At 36.9% G+C, this 17,292-nt stretch overlaps 1 protein-coding gene across 1 annotated transcript in view; it reads right to left on the bottom strand.

Moving 5' to 3' along the window:
- Positions 1 to 17,292, bottom strand: part of LOC140496951 (solute carrier organic anion transporter family member 4C1-like) — a 106,190-nt gene that overhangs the window by 34,277 nt on the left and 54,621 nt on the right. Inside the window, exons 5-8 of the mRNA XM_072597372.1 lie at positions 10,932 to 11,053; positions 5,428 to 5,543; positions 1,878 to 2,022; positions 1,219 to 1,414 (exon numbers count right to left, since the gene is read on the bottom strand). Coding sequence (XP_072453473.1) covers positions 1,219 to 1,414; positions 1,878 to 2,022; positions 5,428 to 5,543; positions 10,932 to 11,053 — 579 coding nt within the window. The remainder of the gene's footprint in view (positions 1 to 1,218; positions 1,415 to 1,877; positions 2,023 to 5,427; positions 5,544 to 10,931; positions 11,054 to 17,292) is intronic.

Consider the following 17,292-nt stretch of genomic DNA (forward strand, 5'->3'; position numbering starts at 1 on the left):
GACTATATAATGTAGTAAGATTAATGGGAAAAAAGCTGATAAAGACAGGCTAGAGTCAAGTTGCAACTTTGAAAGCCAAACATGAGTTCATATTTTATCATAGAGGCAAATTGGAGCCACTCTGGATGACTGAGAAGGGAATGACATAGTCAGATCTATCTTTAAGAATATCAGTTTGGAAGCTTAGTGTCAGGGAAACTACTTAGGATGCTATTGCAATAATGTAAGGTGAGGAAAGCTAAACCAGGTTAACGGGCATATGAGTGGAGAGAAGGAAAAGACTTGAGAGATGTCACGTAAGTAGAATTGACAAGGCTAAGCAACTGCTAGAAATGGAGGAAAGAAGTGATCAGAGTGAGGAAAGATTAAAGGACTTGTTCTGCCATAATATATGTATGGAGGGAGAGGACTGGGATAAAGCTACTAAAAAAAGAAACTATAGTGGCCCAATGGAATATTCCCACAGAGTATCCAACTCCCCCTTGAAAATGAACTGTTAGGAGGGAATTGATGGTCACGTATCGTGGGCCTTGCTTTCTTTCAATTTCTCTCCTTGCCAGTGTTCAGGGCACCTCGTGGGGGATTCCTGCCATGACAATTTTTCCAATCTCCTCCAAATGGAGGAGTGGGAAAAATCCATACTCTAATGGCTTATGCATGTCATGGAGATTATTATCCTGGGCTCTAGGTTTTCAAAAGCTATGCGGGTTAATTATGAGCTTGGCCACATCTGACCAAACTGCAAAGATTTGTCTTTGTGGTAGAAGTTTCAATCTAAGTGAGATTAAAGCACACTCAAGTCAGCCATCAGATTATTAAATTTTGTCACAGAAATTTTAAAAGACCTTACACTTAAAGAGAACCTGATCTTCTTTGACAGGGAGAAGACTCACCATGTTGAAATTACAGATTCTTAAAGTGTCAAATAAAAAAGCACCGCCAACTTTCTAAAGGACGCGATGGGAGAAATGCAATTTGATACAGAACAGGTTGAATTTAGCCAAAACCTTCTCTCAGAATAATCTTTCGTAAAGTAGATAATGTCGATAAAAATGTGTTGATATACCTACATTTTTAGGAGGAGAAAATATTTCTCTGATTTAAAATTATAAATTCCTAATAATTTTGCTTTATCTTATATCTAAAGTATATGCCTATATCGATACACATAATTTTGGATTTGGGCAATGAACAAAAAAAGAAATAAAAGCTAGTTACCCATTATATGCTTCAGAGACACCAGCAAATGGCTCATTTCCACATTTAGCAAAAATAAATATGAAACTCAATGCAAGGGATAATACTGCCATCAACAGAGAAAACTTCATAATGTTTTTGCAAGCCATTTTGAATTTGGACACAATGACACCACCCAAAACTTGCCCCAGTGCGGCTCCTGGAATTAAAACAACTCCTGCAGAGAAATGTGATATCAACAGTTAGAAAAGAAAATAGTAGCATACCAAACAATTTGTGCTAATAATTGGGAAATATCAAAACAATTACGAAAATGTATCCTAACAAGTCAATGCATTCAACAAAGAGTAGGATTTCAGTAGTACGTAGGCTACGTGATAGTTTACAATGTTGTTTATGCTATGAAAGCTTAGATTAAATGAAGATGAATAATTAATTTTGTATAATAAAGAATGATGTATTGTGGTTCTTAATCATTTGTTTTTTAATGATCAGATACTTTTATTTCTGGTAAAGCTCTTCTTGTCCTAGAAAATTATATCTCCATGACTTTAATCTGTATAACCTATACGTTGTCATGACTAAGGTACCTAAAGTTCTACCACGTATATAATTAGAAAAAAAATCGGTTAAATGATATTATTTGGAAAACTAAATAAAGAATAGGAAAGAAACATTACCACCAAGTGTAGCTGCAAAGCTGGATGACAATCCAAATTGATTTTCTATAAATTTAGGCAAAAATGTAGCAAAGCCAGTAGTAATTAAAGCTTCTGTGGCAGTAGACAGAGCTAAACACATAAATACAGGATTTCGCAGCAAAATCTAAAGAAAAAAAGTAAAAATTTGAAAGTAACAAAAGAATGTGTTTCAACAAACAGAAAACTTTAAAAAGGAGCATTGTAAAATGGTAGTTCTAAGTAAACCTATACTAACAAATTTATAAAAGCTAAAATTAATGCCTTTGCTTTAAATATATACTACAACCAAATACCAATTTCTATGCACTCATATACAAATGATCTAGACTTTCTTGAAAAGTCTCATCTTTTTCGCCACCATAGCAACTGTGGCTTCAAAGTAAGAGTAATAAAGGGGAAACAGAAGGCTCCCCAAAATCAAAGAAAGAAGGAAAAATAACAAGTATTTATTAAGCATTTAATATGTGCCAGGCCCCGCAGTAGGCACTTTACAAACAGTATCACATTTTGTCCTCACCACAGCCTTCTAAGGCTGCTGTTATAATGTCCATTTGCAATTGAGGAAACTAAGGTAAACAAAGGTTATGTGACTTACCCAGGGTTACCCAGCTATTACCTCTCTGAGACTGGATTTGAACTCAGGTCTTACTAAGTGCTTATTTCTCTTGGTACTGTACCAGGATTTGCATTCCAGTTTATACTTTCATACTCACCTGAAGTTTCTACAGAACTGTTTTTGCAGGTTATATAAACTTGAGACTTATAAGCAAATGAGAGGCAAGGAAGTGAAGGATGCGATTGTATACAACTTTCTCAAGGAATTCAGACACAAAAGTAAGGAGAAATATGGGAAGATAAACAGTGGGGATAGTAGGATTAAGTGAGAGCTTTTCCTCACACCTTCTCCACCCAAAAAAAACCCAAAAACTTAAGGTCATTTTCCAAGACTTTCCTCTACCCTTCTCATCTCACTTAAATGTCTTCCCCCATGATTTCCTCTTTTACCCTGTCTCATATGAAGAGGTGGCCCTTTTCTTTACCAAAGTAAACCCCTCTTTCTACATGGAATTCTTGATGTCATTACATCCCATCAACTGTAGATTAGCCTATCAGCCCCATTCTCTCTCTTCTCTTCAGTGTCTCCCTATCTACTGGTTCCTTTCCTTTTCCCTACAAAGACACCCATGTCACTCTTATCCTTAAAAAACAAAACAAAAACAATTCTATTTTCTCCATAAACTATCTTCCCATCTCTCCTCCCTTTTGTGGCTAAATTCCTGGAGAAAGCCATGGAAAATCAATACCTCCACTTCCTCTCTTAAACAATGTGGTTTCCAACTTACATTCAACTGAAACTACTATTTCCAAAGTTACCAATGATCATTTATTTGCCAAATTTATTTTTCTCACTCCTTATCGCTCTTGATCTCTCTGCAACATTTGATATTATTGATCCCCTCTTCCTCCTGGATACTCTCTTATCTCTAGGTCCCTGCTCCCCTGGCCTGTCTGACTGTTTCGGGTGATGCAGTAGATAGAGCACTGATCCTGGAGTCCAAATCAGGTGTCAGACACTTACTAACTGTGTGTCACTTAACGTCTATCTGCCTCAGTTTTCTCAAGTGGAAATTATTAATAGCACCTACTCACAGGGTAAATGTGAGGATCAAATAAAATTCTATTTGTAAAAGCACTAAGTCCAGAGCCTGGCACCAGCAGGCATTATATAAATGCTTAGCCCCTTCTTCTGGCATTTACTGGATGATCTTCTAGGTCAAGCCCCTTAATTACTTATACCCTCCAGGTAGCTCTCCTTGGCACTTCTCCTCTTCTCCCTCTATCTTGTCTTATTTAATGATCCCCTCATTTCCCATGGATAAAATTATCATATCTCTGCAAATAATTTTCAAGTCTATTTATTCAGCCCTTACCTTTCTCTTAACCTCCAGTTTCAGATCACCAACCATCTCAAACTGGCTGAGCCATGGATATCAGAAACTCAATACGTCCAAAACAGAACTCATTATCTTGGTCCTTAAAAGCCTCTCCTCTTGAGAACTTCCCTGTTCCTGCCAAGCATTACCACCATCCTCCCAGTCACCCAGTCAACTCAACTTTAGCATCATACTTTAGTAGTTCTGTATTGGCAAGTCTCACATAGAAAATCTTTTTTAACTTTGAAATCCCTTTATAACCTATACCTTTCTAGCTTTCCAGTCTTTTTCCACTTACTTCACTCCACCCCAAGCTCTATGATGCAGCAACTCTGGAGTTTATGTTATCCCTCTCATTTCTCAGGTAGGCGTATTTAGTCAATCATGATTGGAATATCCTCCCTCCTCACCTTTGCCTCGTGACTTCCTTTAAAACTCAACTCAAATACCACCTTATGAAAGAATGCTTTCTTGGTCCCTTCCTCTCCCTCAAATGTTAGCAGTTCCTTCTGGAATTACTTCTTATTATATGTTCTCATGTTTTCTCCTCTCCATTGAATGTAACATCTTTAAGAGCAAAGAGTATATTTTTGCCTTTCAAGCACTTAGTATTCTGCCTGGCACATAGTAAGCATTTAATAAATGTTTGTGGACTGATTCTCTTCTCTGTTACATTTTAAGCATTTGCAAAAATAATCTTTTTAATGCACAAGCCTGACCTTGTGGTTACACCATTCCAAAACCTACATTGAACTGTCTTATTGTACACAAAAATTGAATATTTTCACACCTTGATGGCTTCATGATCTCACTGACGTAGGAACTTCTTCTACTCCTACAATAGGTTCCTGCCCATATTTCTACATAAATTTTCTATTACAAATCTATTATACAATGCACTGGGGAATCTTTCTCTGGTTGAATAATTCATGAATTCCAGTGCAATATTCTCCATGTCCATCCAGACTCATCCTATGTAGCTAACCCCAATTTTTTTTCGGATAATACCATCATTGCTAAAATGCTGCAGCCTATTTAAAATTAGATATATATTTTTTATTTCCTTTTATCTCATCTGCAATTTTGATTCTACAGAACTCATGGTGAAATAATAATAGCTCCTTTCTCTATAGTTCAGAAAGCACTTGATTTGGTTAGCTTGGTTAGGAGGGTGGTATAAGGAAGGAGGCTGTTTTTTGCTACAGATTAGTAGAATCAACATGGGGAACTTCCAGTATTGATGCACTAATAATGCACATTGGCAACTTATTATATTAACATTATATCCATATATTATATTATATATTATATTAACATTATATCTGTATCTATCTATAGTCACATATACACACTGCTTATACACTCATGCACAGAAGTGTATATTACCTATGTCTACATGTATTTTTGCATGCATGTACATATTGTGACTCTGTGTGTGTGTGTGTGTGTGTGTGTGTGTGTGTGTGTGTATGATAACCACTACAAAAAGACACCAAGTTGGGCCAGAACTGAACAGGAGAAGAGCCTGGGTTATCCTTGAGTATTTACAAAGTTCTTTTAGTAGAGAAGATAAATTATGCAAAATTTCAATTTACCTGAAGAGCAGCTGGAAAATCTTTAATGCTTTTCCCAAAATTCTCGTCTGTAGTCTTTGTGCCACTTTCATTCTGATGGGTCTGAGAAATTTTTCCAGCCTGTATTTCTGCTGTGCCTGCATAACCAGAAATGTATTTTATACCATATGTGCAGTATGCAGCTTTACTCTTTATGCACATCATTGACTTTAAAATAACATGCCCTATAACAAATGCTTGATTTCTATGAACCAGTCAGGTAGTTTGGAATAAGTCACAGCTCCAACCAAATGAGTGATTTGCATCATCTAGGTCATCCTCTTGAAAAAGGATTTGTTCTATAAAACTAGGACTTAGTCAAAAGGCTGCACCCATGTGGCCTCATGTCTGACTCTTTATGAACCCCATTTGGGGTTTTCTTGGCAAGGATACTGAAGTGTTATGCCATTTCCTTCTCATCTTAGAGATGAGGAAACTGAGGCAAACAGGGTTAAGTGTCTTGCCCAGGGTCACACAGCTACTAAGTTTCTGAGGCTGGATTTGAACTCAGGAAGATGAATCTTCCTGACTCCAGGGCAGGCACTCTATCCACCTAGCCGCCCTAAAGTCAGTGTTGGAGATTATACTTTGGAGTCATAGATCTAAAACTGAAAAGTCTAAAAGTCAACAAGCCCAACCCTGTTAGCTGGAAAATAAGGAAACTATATTCCAAAAAATTTAAGTGACTTGCCCAAGACAACACAAATACTAAGTTGTAGACTTACATGAAACCCTCTTCAACCCAACTATAAACTCAGTCTTGACCCCTCTTTTCTTAATAGTCTTTTTTATTCTTTTCAAATATCTCTTCCTCTCTTCTTAACTTCATGAGCAGAAGAATGTACAATTTAAAGATGTCTACCTTTACTTTTTAAGTTCCAACTCTGGATTTGGAAAATAATGACATTTATAAACCTAGCTTGTGTGATTTTGGTCATTAATTCTTTTGTTACTAGTAATGCTGATAAAACACTGATTTAATTTAATTTAATCATGAAATAGTAGCAAAACAGCAACAGAACCTAGAGAAAAATCACTGATCAAAATGTATTAGTGGCTTATATAGAAAAATAATAGACTATTTTTTAAATTATATCGATTACTTGGAAAAATAAGCTTATATATAGAGATGTACATATCAACTTCCCATGGTTTGAAGCAGGAGTACAGATAATGGTTTCATTTTCATGGTACTGCAGAATTGTGAAAGAAACAATACCATGGTTTTGTCACCTTGCATTTACTTATCTATGTTCATAGTATATTGGATTTGTAAGTGACTTGAGGATAGGGACAGCTCCATTTTTGTCTTTGTGTCCTCAATAGCTCAGCACCATCCTGAAATATATCCTTGCGTATATACTTTGACATTTTGATGGATCTGTGATATCAGAAATGATCATCAAATTCTTCAGAAATCATGGTGAAACACAGGAACAATAACTCCTTTCTATATAATTTAGAAAATACTTTATTCACAATAGCTTGTTAGGAAAACAAGTTATTTTTTTATGGTCATTTTTGCTATACACTAATAGAATCAACACGGGGAACTTCCAATATTGAAACTTCTAAAGTCACACACTGGTAACTTGTTTGTAATTATATCTATCTATATCCATCTGCAGAGACACATATACACTTGGGCTATATACAAATGCACATAAGTGTGTATGACCTATATGGATGTGTTCTTGAATGCATTATGTAGTATGTCTGCATGCATGCGTGTGTAAGATTCCCTCCTTCAATGCGCATCACAATGCATTCATAACTATCTACCCCGGGCAACTGTTGTCCATATCTATATGGACAAAATCTCATATGGAAATGATAAATTTATTGGGGTGGAGGGGGCAGAGGACATTCAATGAACTGAAAGCCTTGAGATCTAGTGACATAGTTCTTTGGCCATTCCTCCCCCTTGGCTCATCTTCCCCCATCTCCAGGCCACAATAATATGCATTTTTCTGACTAATCCCTTATAGTCCGTTTCCTAAGCAATTACTAAGTATAAGGGTAGAAACCAGCTGAAAATCTTCATAATTATTTAATGAATATTCCCTGTGCTAAACTGAATCTAGTTTTCCTGATTTTCCTTACTTCTCCTTGCATCATTTCATAGTTTATCTTCCCATGATTCTCTGTGTGCACCATATCCATTGTTTCTTACAAGGAAGCAATATTTCATTACGATGTATCCAAGCAGAAATAAAAAGAAACATTGATATGCAGGAACCATCAAAGGATAGGAAAAAGCTTCACATCAAGCTCCAGTGAAGAGTGACAGAGAAAGAAATAAACTCTGAGAGCATGGCATAGCAAGAGTGCAGCAAGTTGGACTCAAGTTGGACTATGTGAGGACCCTATGAAGAGAGAAAGATTTTCAGACTCTAAAATATCAGGAATTTTGAGTTATTCTTCTGCAAATATATTTATGTCCTTAATGTATGTCTCATCATCGTTGTAGATAAAATTTGAACTAACCCTTCCCATGAATGTTGTATGCAGGTTAGCAATGATCATCCTTGGTATGCCATTTAAGTAAATGCCTTTGGTAAGAGCTAATTATTGTTAATAAGAAGTACAATGGTGGGGAATCATTAGCTACAGAGGTAGGAGTAGCTAACCAAAGGTTTCTCCTTAGAAGTCAAATATAACATTCTATTCATAAATGTTTTTCCAAATATATCCCTGGAATTGCAATAAGCTGCTTTGCTTTGGGAACATAACATCCTGCTTCCTTTGGAGATTTCTCATGCCTACAGAATAGTTTTGTGCCATTCAAATGATCTTATCTTTTGAGACTCTTACTCCTGGCATCTGCAAAATGTGCAGCTGGTCACGGGAATAGTAAAGTTTAATCAGGATATGTCTTGGCATTTAAAGAGGAGAACTTTCTTTTTCAAGAGAAGGTTTATGGATTTTGGACACTGATGCTTTGTTCTGCATTGAAAAGTTCTTGTATTATTTCTGACATTTTAATTGACATGTTCTGTCTAAATTATAGTTGCCCATAGTATCTTCAAGATCAGTGATTTTTCATTTATAGAACTCATATGCCCTTACAATTTTATTGTCTTTTATTTCTCCTGCCAGATGTTCTCCATTTCAGTATATTTACATCCCATATCTGTAGATTTCTCATTTCTTTGGATTGATTCTCCATTGTGCATTGATATTTTTTTTTACAATCCATTGAATTCATTTTTCCCAAAAACTTCTGCATCGAAATGAAAATTCTATGACTTACTTGTTTCTGATTTCACTTTTGAGTCACTATAAAGTTTCTTCTTCTCATTCCAAGCTCTCTTTGGAGTTCAGAAGATACTGTATTTTATCAGACATTGGTTGACTTGCTTCCTCTTATGATAATAATTGTTAAAGAAGCTTTTTACTGTCATTGAGTAATTATTCATTATTTTTCTGGTTTTAGTATCTTCCATGGGGATTTATCTGCTTATGTTTTGGAGCTTTTATTAAGGGATTTTTCATCCTTTTTTTTTTTTTTTTTTTAGAATTTTGATCTTTTAAAAAAATTCCTCTCTCATTTTCTAGCCTTAGGTGTGCCTTAGCCTTCTTACGTTGGGAAACATACAGTTCACAAGCCTAGGTCCCTACCCTGTTGATCCTCAGCAGGGATAACCCTGGCCTCAGCTGGATTCCAGTCTATCTTTCTTCAGCACTGGCACAGCTGCCTACTTTGGTACTCAACCCTAATTTCTGCTTCTGCTCTTCTCCTCCTCTTGAATTGATTGAAACAGAATTTGCCCCCTGAGGAGGGTTAAGGGAAGAGTATCTGAAGTTTTGTTTTTTGTGGGGGTTTTTTGGGGATAGAGGGGGATTTGATATGGCTAATACTTTGCATGTAATGGAAATATTTTGCATGATTTCACAAGTATAATTTATATAATTTTGCTTGCCTATTCAGTAGGTAGAGGAGAGATGGAAGGACTAGAATTTGGAACTCAAAAATTTAAAAAGAAAATCAAAAATAAACATGTTTCTTAAAAATAAAAAAATACAGTTCAGGGCCACTTCATAAAGGCTTTTACTGTATGACAAGTTTGTCTTCTTCCTACTATTGATTTAACTCTTCTTCATTTCATGTATCATTTTTCTTTCTTTATCTTTTTTGGGGGAAAAGAGATGAAGTGGCTTATAGTAAGTGATTCTACCATTTTGTTGGATGTGTCAACATTGCATTCATATTCACTTCAATTTTTTTTAACAGACTTGGGGAAGAGGGGAGAGGCTGGAGACACAATTGGAAAAATGAGATCCAAGGAGTTGGATAGGAGAGCAACTTTCAAATGGTTGATATGTGCCCTTGGATTCACAGACATATGAGTTGGCCACCTCATGCTCCTTGAACTCCAGGGGTATGTCTCTACAAAGTTCCAAGAGGGGACCTACCCCAGGTAAGATGGTTCTCTCTTTCCTGGCTTGAACTGAGACCTTATCTCACTCTGAGTTCAAGAACTCATTTAATCTTATATACTCTTTGTTATAGTCTAAATTGTAGAACTTCTCTGATTTGTCTGATTTGTCATCTTTTGCATAGATGGAAGGGCTTGCTCACTATTTGATATATATTATGGCTTTTTGTATAAATAGAAATATAAATGTTTGGTGGAAAAAAGAGAAATTGGCAAGTATCAGATAAAGGGTACCAAGCCCCATTTACCAGGGAAGTTTCCTTTGTTTTGAATCCCTAAACTTCACATCCCTAATATAGAGATATCTGAGTAGGTAGTAGATAGATCATATACCCCTCTTGGAAACAGAAGAAATTACCACTAAAGCTGTCTGAGATCCCATCTACCCCCTTTCTCCCAGATAAGGAATTGATGGTACAGACATAATCCTCTTTCCACTTTCCATAAAGCATAATCAGATCTCAGATTATATCTTCATGCCACCCACTAGTAGCCTATCTTATTAAACCATCCTCACACCCATCCATCCCCACCATACATATATACACACACACAAGATTCCAGGGGTAAATGAAGAGAAATAAATTCACTAATGGAAGTTTGGTATACAAAGAGTCATGTTGCTTTACATTAGGAATGAGATCAAATTTGACAAATGACAGATGTTTCACAACAATGTTTATAATTCTCATACCCTGATCTGCATAGAACTAGGACACTAAGTTTCAGCATGGAAGACAGAATGAATTTTCCAGTGTGGGATAATGGCTAGTGGGCCAGACTCAAAGTCAGGATGATCAGAGCTCAAGTTCTACCTGTGGCACATGCTGTGTGACTCTGGCCAAGGAACTTAACTTTTCCATATACCAGCAGCTTTCTAAGTCTAGAAGTTATGAGAAGGTGCTAATCTATATTTCACAGAGGGAGTTTCTTCATTCAGGAATTTCTTACTGGTCTACTTCTTATTCTGAGACTTAAATAAATATAGCTGCTATTAACAATCAGGAAAACTTTCTCTAGTTTAAAGAACCACTTTTGAGCACTTACCTGGCAAATGCTTCGGAAAGCAAGAAAAAGGCAAAATCAAAGACGACGCCAGGAACCAGGACAAAATAAACCCAATCCACCATGCACCCAGCCAGCGGGGATCATCTTCAGTGATAAAAGTGCTTTAATAGGAAAAAAAGAATAATTACTTCTAGTTTCTTACCAGAAACATACTTAGCATAATTATAGTTTTATAATATTTTACAGTGTAAATGACTACAGTAAAATTGTTCATAAAGGTAAAAAGCTAAAACCATTGCATTTTTAAATGACTCATTTTAAATGATGTTCCAAAAATATTTAAAGAATACAAGTTCTTTAAATATTGGTATCTCAGTGGCAGAATTATAAAAAATTAAAATATCATAATGTTGGGGTTGGAAGCTCAATTCCGTGTGGACAGTCTCGGGCGGGTAAAGGTGGGAACTTCTAAATCTTAGAGCTCTCACGAGACCCCCCCAGGAAACGGCTGGGAATCGAGGTGAACCGAGCTATCTCGTGTATTTCCGCCTCTTCCCATGAGAAACATGATGGGAGAGAGATCTCCCCGCCCTCTAGATTATCCCAGATTGGAGCACACCTAGTTACCTAACAGCACGGTATTTAGATGCAAACTATGCTGCTGGAGAGTTAAGTAGGATCAGGGAAGCCTGAAAGCTCTCTTAGCACGTGAGGAGCCAAAGAGGACACAAGGCTCCGCTTTTCCTCTTCTCCTTCTCTCCCCTCCCCCTCTCTCCCCGCTTGTACTTCTACTTCCAATCTCTTATCGTAAGATCTTTGCCTCCTTGGGAGATTCTTCTATCCCTCCTAAGGAAGAATCCCCTGCACTTGTAACTAGACCCTGAAATAAAGCTCAACCCTTGTTCGACTCTGGAACGTCCTTTCTCTCATATGAGCATCCGGTTTGGCCAACTGAAGACCTCGGGAGGTGAGGTAAGAAGACTCGGGTAGCCCACAGGCCTCTAGGCCTGGCATCATAAGACAGCCATCATATTGACCTGAAAGTCATTTGAATTTTCCCCCAGTGTGGCCAGCAAAAAACCCATGTCTTATTAAAGGTTCATCCACAGTATCATGACTACTCAGAATCAGACTATGTTCATTGGAAGAGATCTTAGTAGCCATGTAGTACAACCCATATATGAGGGTTAGAGTCTCCATTACATTACATCCAACAAGTCATTCAATTTCTCCTTCAATACCTCCACAAAAGGGGACAACACCACCTCTAAAGGCAGCCCATTCCGTTTTTGGTCATTTCTAATTGTCAGCAAATTTGTTCAGACATCTGATGTCAATTTTGCTTTTGCAAATTCTCTTCCTTACTCCCGATTCTTCCAATTAATGCCAAACAGAATATATCTAGTCCCTCTTCCACAAACAAATCTTCAAATGGGAGAAGATAGCTATCATGTCCCCACTGTCTTTTCTTCTCCAGGATCTACACACCCATTTCTTCAACCATTCCTCATCTGACATAGAATCAAGGCCCTTCACTATCCTGATTTTGCTCCTTTAAAGACTCTCCAGCTTATCAAAGTGCTTTCTTAAACCACAGCACCCAGAACCAAACACATTATGACAGATAAGAGCAGAGCAAGACTATCTCACACACACACACACCCCTCTATTCCTGGAAATTGTGCCTTTCTTAATATACTCCATGATCACATTGAGCTACTCACTCTTACTGAGCTTGTAGTCCACTAAATGCACCAGATTTTTTTTTAACAATAACTGCTAACTGTGCCTCCTGTCATATTTGTGAAGTTGATTTTTTTGTACCCAAATGTAAGACGTTACATTTATCCTTAATGAATTTTATTAGAATCAGCCCAATGCTGTGGCCTAACAAAAATTTGCAGTTTTGGGGGGGAGAGGGAGGGCACGGAGAGAAGGGAGAAGAGGGTAGATCCCTGACTCTATCATCCAATATACTATCTACATTTCCCACCTTTAGGTCATATACAAATTTGATAAACATGCCTTTTATGCTTTTTTCCAGGTCTTTTAGAGAAAAAAATGCACATATGTATGTGCATGATGAATTCCTTGTTCTTCAGCCTCATGCAGTCTGCTTTGACTTTTATAGTTTGCAGTGTTGATAGGGTGGTGGGAAGGGGAGTAGAGAAACTAAGGATGGCAGTTTTTAGATTGAATCTCTTATTAATTTATACTTAGACCCCTGTCTCGTGACCAAATTGGTCATGTTACAAGAGAAACTATATTAATATTGGTGTTTCTGCTTTTAAAAAACCAAGAAGATAGAAGCAAAATGCAGTTAGCTTTCTCATACTCCTAAGGAAACAAGTATTATCATTTCAAGGGAGTGCTATACAACCCCTTCACCTTATGATGAACATAAACATGACTTATTAAGGAGAAAGTCTAACAGGATAAAGAACGTGAAAGGGGAAAGGGAAATGAAAAAAAACTGAAAGGTAAAGAATTCTGATCAAATAGTTATTAGGAGGGAGAAAAAACCATTTCACCACCTTATTTCAATGATGTGATAACTGTGATGTGATCTAAGTATTCTTTCTAATGGTCAAAATCCTAACTTACCTATGCCTTCTCTTTTTATGTGACATCTCCATGTGTTCCTATAAAGCTTCTCTCACAAAAGAGGCTTCTTGATATTAAATGAATATCAGTGGAATACACAAGCTATCCATCACTTATTTCTAACTCTTGCTAAGTTATCTACCTACCTCTTTTCTCATAATACAATCTCTTAGATGATATCCTTTTCACAGATTGTCCTGCAACTTTACTGATAGTAAGTTTGATTCTGCTAACCCCAAGCAATGCACCATTCCATTGCCTTTTGGGTAACCTATAACTTTAATCCTTTGGAGATTGTATTCCATGACTTACAGTTATAGAACAACATTAAAAAAATCGGATGTAAAAATACGAGCTTTACTTTCAGGAAAAAACTTGGAGTCATAAAACTATGCAATTTGACATCGATCCAACCTAATCTCTTCATTACTAATTCTGTGCCAAACTGATTGTCCACCTGCTATGTCTGTCTAAGACTAGATAGATAGATAGACAGAGACAGATAGAAGAAACAGCTCTATGAGTCATCAATCCAAATTCATATAGTTCAGTTTAGTTTGAAATAATGAGATTTATTAATGTGCAAGGCACTGTGCTAGGCACTGAGATTTAAAGAAAAAAAAATTGTCCAGTCCTCAAAAGAGTTTCATTGTAATGTAAAAATACAACATATATACAGAGAAGATATAAAGGATAAATACAGTAAAAGTAATCTCAAGAGAAAGGTGATGAAAAAACTGGAAGGATTCAGAGAGGACTCATATAAGAGATGGCATCTGAGCTATGCTTTAATGACATACCTATACAAAGGCAAGGAAACCAGAGATGAAACTTCACATATGGTGAATAGCTAACAGACCAGCTTGACCAGTGTGAGAAAGGGATTATAAAATAAGCCTAAAAAGATAGATGAGAACCAAATTGCAATAAACTTGATTCTAGACTGAGAATGTTATATTTTAGAAGCAAAAGAAAGACATGAAGACTTTGGGGGATAAAGATGATATGGTCAGATCTGTAATAGTGGGAAGTGGGGAAGTTTGAAGGAGGGATAAGTTTGGGGGCAAATATAATGAGTTCTCTTTTAAAGATGTCCAGAAAGTAGTTTTTAATGCAGGATGGAATGAGAAATTAGGACTTTATTATAGATACAGGTTTTGACTTTATTGAGCCTTTGGGGGCTTAGGAGATTGTCAAGGGAGTATAAAGAGAAGAGGAAAAAGTCCAGGACAAAGTCTTGGAGAATGTCTACACATCATGGGTAAAAGAAGAATGTTAATCCAAAAAGGGGGGTTACAAAGTATTGGGAAAACTGGTAGAAAAAGAAAGCAGTGTCATGGAAGCCAAGAGAGTATCCAATACAAAGGGGAGCATAGGTGATAATGTCAAGAGATGCACAAAAGTCAAGTAGAATGAAGACTGAGAAAAGGCCATTGATTTATCAGTAAAACAGTCGTGAATGTTTAGAGTTGAAAGAATGATTGGAAAAGACTGAAAAGTGAGTGGGAAATATTGAAATTGAAACAATGAATGTGGAAAGCCCTTTTCAGGAGTATAGCTAGATTAGATTGGTAAAAATGTAAAAATAAATGCTAAAAGCTGGAAGTATTATGAGAAGATCGGCATACTAAAGGATAAAGCTTGATTAGCAGACTAGTTGAAGGAGCTCCAAATAAGTCCAACAAAACAGCTGGGAAAACAACTAGGATTCACAATATTTCCTGACCTATATATACTGTCAAATGTAGTGGCACTACTACTTAGTATATAACTTAAGTAAGTCAAAAACAGAGGGAAAGGTCATTTGTGTACAGAAGAATTTAGAGTACTACTTTTTGGTGTGGCAGAAGACTGAAACAAAATGGTTGCCCATTGTGTGGGCATAACTAATATTAATGCAACATAAGAAATCACAACTATGAAGAATTTAGGAAAGTTTGGTAAAGTAAGCAGAACCATAAAAACAATTTACATAATGAACAAAATAATGTAATGGGAATGTTAAACATCTTCATCTTCACAGCTCTGATCAATGCACTGACCAAATGTGATTTTGGACTTCTCATGATAAAGTGTACCTTGGGGGTCGGAGCCAAGATGACAGAGTAGAAAGACACACATACTTTAGCTCTTCCCCCACAACTCATAAAATACCTATAAAAAATGACTCTCAACAAATTCTAGAGCAGTAGAAGCCACAGAACAACAGAGTGAAAGAGATTTCCATTCAAAGGCAACCTGGAAGGCCAACAGTTTGGGACACAGAGCAGAGCCCAGCCTTGGCCACGCAGCACCAGCACCAGGAGGAACAGTACCAGAACAGACCTCCGGAGCAGAATCCCCAGTAGCAGTGGAGGTTCTCAGATCCCTCAACCCATAAGTGCCAAAGAAAGCTTCAAAGATCAGTGAGAGGGCTTTCCCAACTAGATGAGAGGGGAGCAGGGTCTCCCCCTAGCAGCGGCCCCAGGTGGCAGTGGAGGCAGTGGTGGTGACAGCTGAAGCATCCATTTGTGAAGCACTCCTCCTAAAGCACCTGAGGGAATCCAGCAGTTGATCTGAATCTCATCCCTGAGCAAGGTCCTGGGGTGAGGAGGAGCACTAGGACCCTCCTTTTGACAAAAGATTCAGAAATCAAGTAACTGAATGGAAAAATGCCCAAAAAGGGGAAAAAAATAAAACTATAGAAAGTTACTTTCTTGGTGAACAGATATTTCCTTCCATCTTTTTGGATGAGGAAGAACAGTGCATACTGTCAGAGGAAGTCAAGGCTTCTACATCCAGTACCTCCAAAATAAATATGCAATAGTCTCAGGCCATGGAAGAGCCTGAAAAGTGAGTTAACAGCTTGCTAAAGGAGACCCAAAAAACTGCTGAGGAAAATAACATCCTTAAAAATAAGCTAACTCAATTGGAAAAAGAGGTCCAAACAGCCAATGAGGAGAAGAAGGCTTTACAAAGCAGAGTTAGCCAAATGGAAAAGGAGGTTCAAAAGCTCACTGAAGAAGATAGCTCCTTAAAAATGAGAGTGGAGCTGAAGGAAGCTAATGAGTTTATGAGAAACCAAGAAATTACAAAACAAAACCAAAAGAATGAAAAAATAGAAGATAATGTGAAATATCTCAATGGAAAAACAACTAACCTGGAAAATAGATCCAGGAGAGACAATTTAAAAATTATGGGACTACCTGAAAGCCATGATCAAAAAAAAAAGCATAGACATCATCTTTCATGAAATTATTAATGAAAACTGCCCTGGATACTATAAAACCAGAGAGAAAAATAAATTTTGAAAGAATTCACCAATCACCTCCTGAAAGAGACCTGAAGGGAGAAACTCCTAAGAATATTGTAGCCAAATTTCAGAGTACCCAGGTCAAGGAGAACATATTGCAAGCAGCTAGAAAGAAACAATTTGAATGTTGAGAAAATACAACCAGGATAACACAGGATCTGTCTGCTTCTACATTAAAGGATTGAAGGGCTTGGAATAGGATAGTCCAGAAGTCAAAGGAACTGGGATTAAAACCAAGAATCACCTACCCAGCAAAACTGAGTATAATATTTCAGGGGAAAAAACAATGATTCAATGATATAGAGGACTTTCAAGCATTCTTGATGAAAAAACCAGAACTGAAGAGAAAATTTGACTTTCAAACATTAAGAATTAAGAGACGTATGAAAAGGTAAACAGGAAAAAGAAATCATAAAGGACTTTCTAAAGTTGAACTGTTTACATTCCTACATGGAAAGATAATATTTGTAACTCTTGAGATTTTTCTCAGTAGTTGGGTAGGTG

This window comes from Notamacropus eugenii, chromosome 3 (genome assembly GCF_028372415.1).
Source record: "Notamacropus eugenii isolate mMacEug1 chromosome 3, mMacEug1.pri_v2, whole genome shotgun sequence".
Taxonomy (NCBI): Eukaryota; Metazoa; Chordata; class Mammalia; order Diprotodontia; family Macropodidae; genus Notamacropus; species Notamacropus eugenii.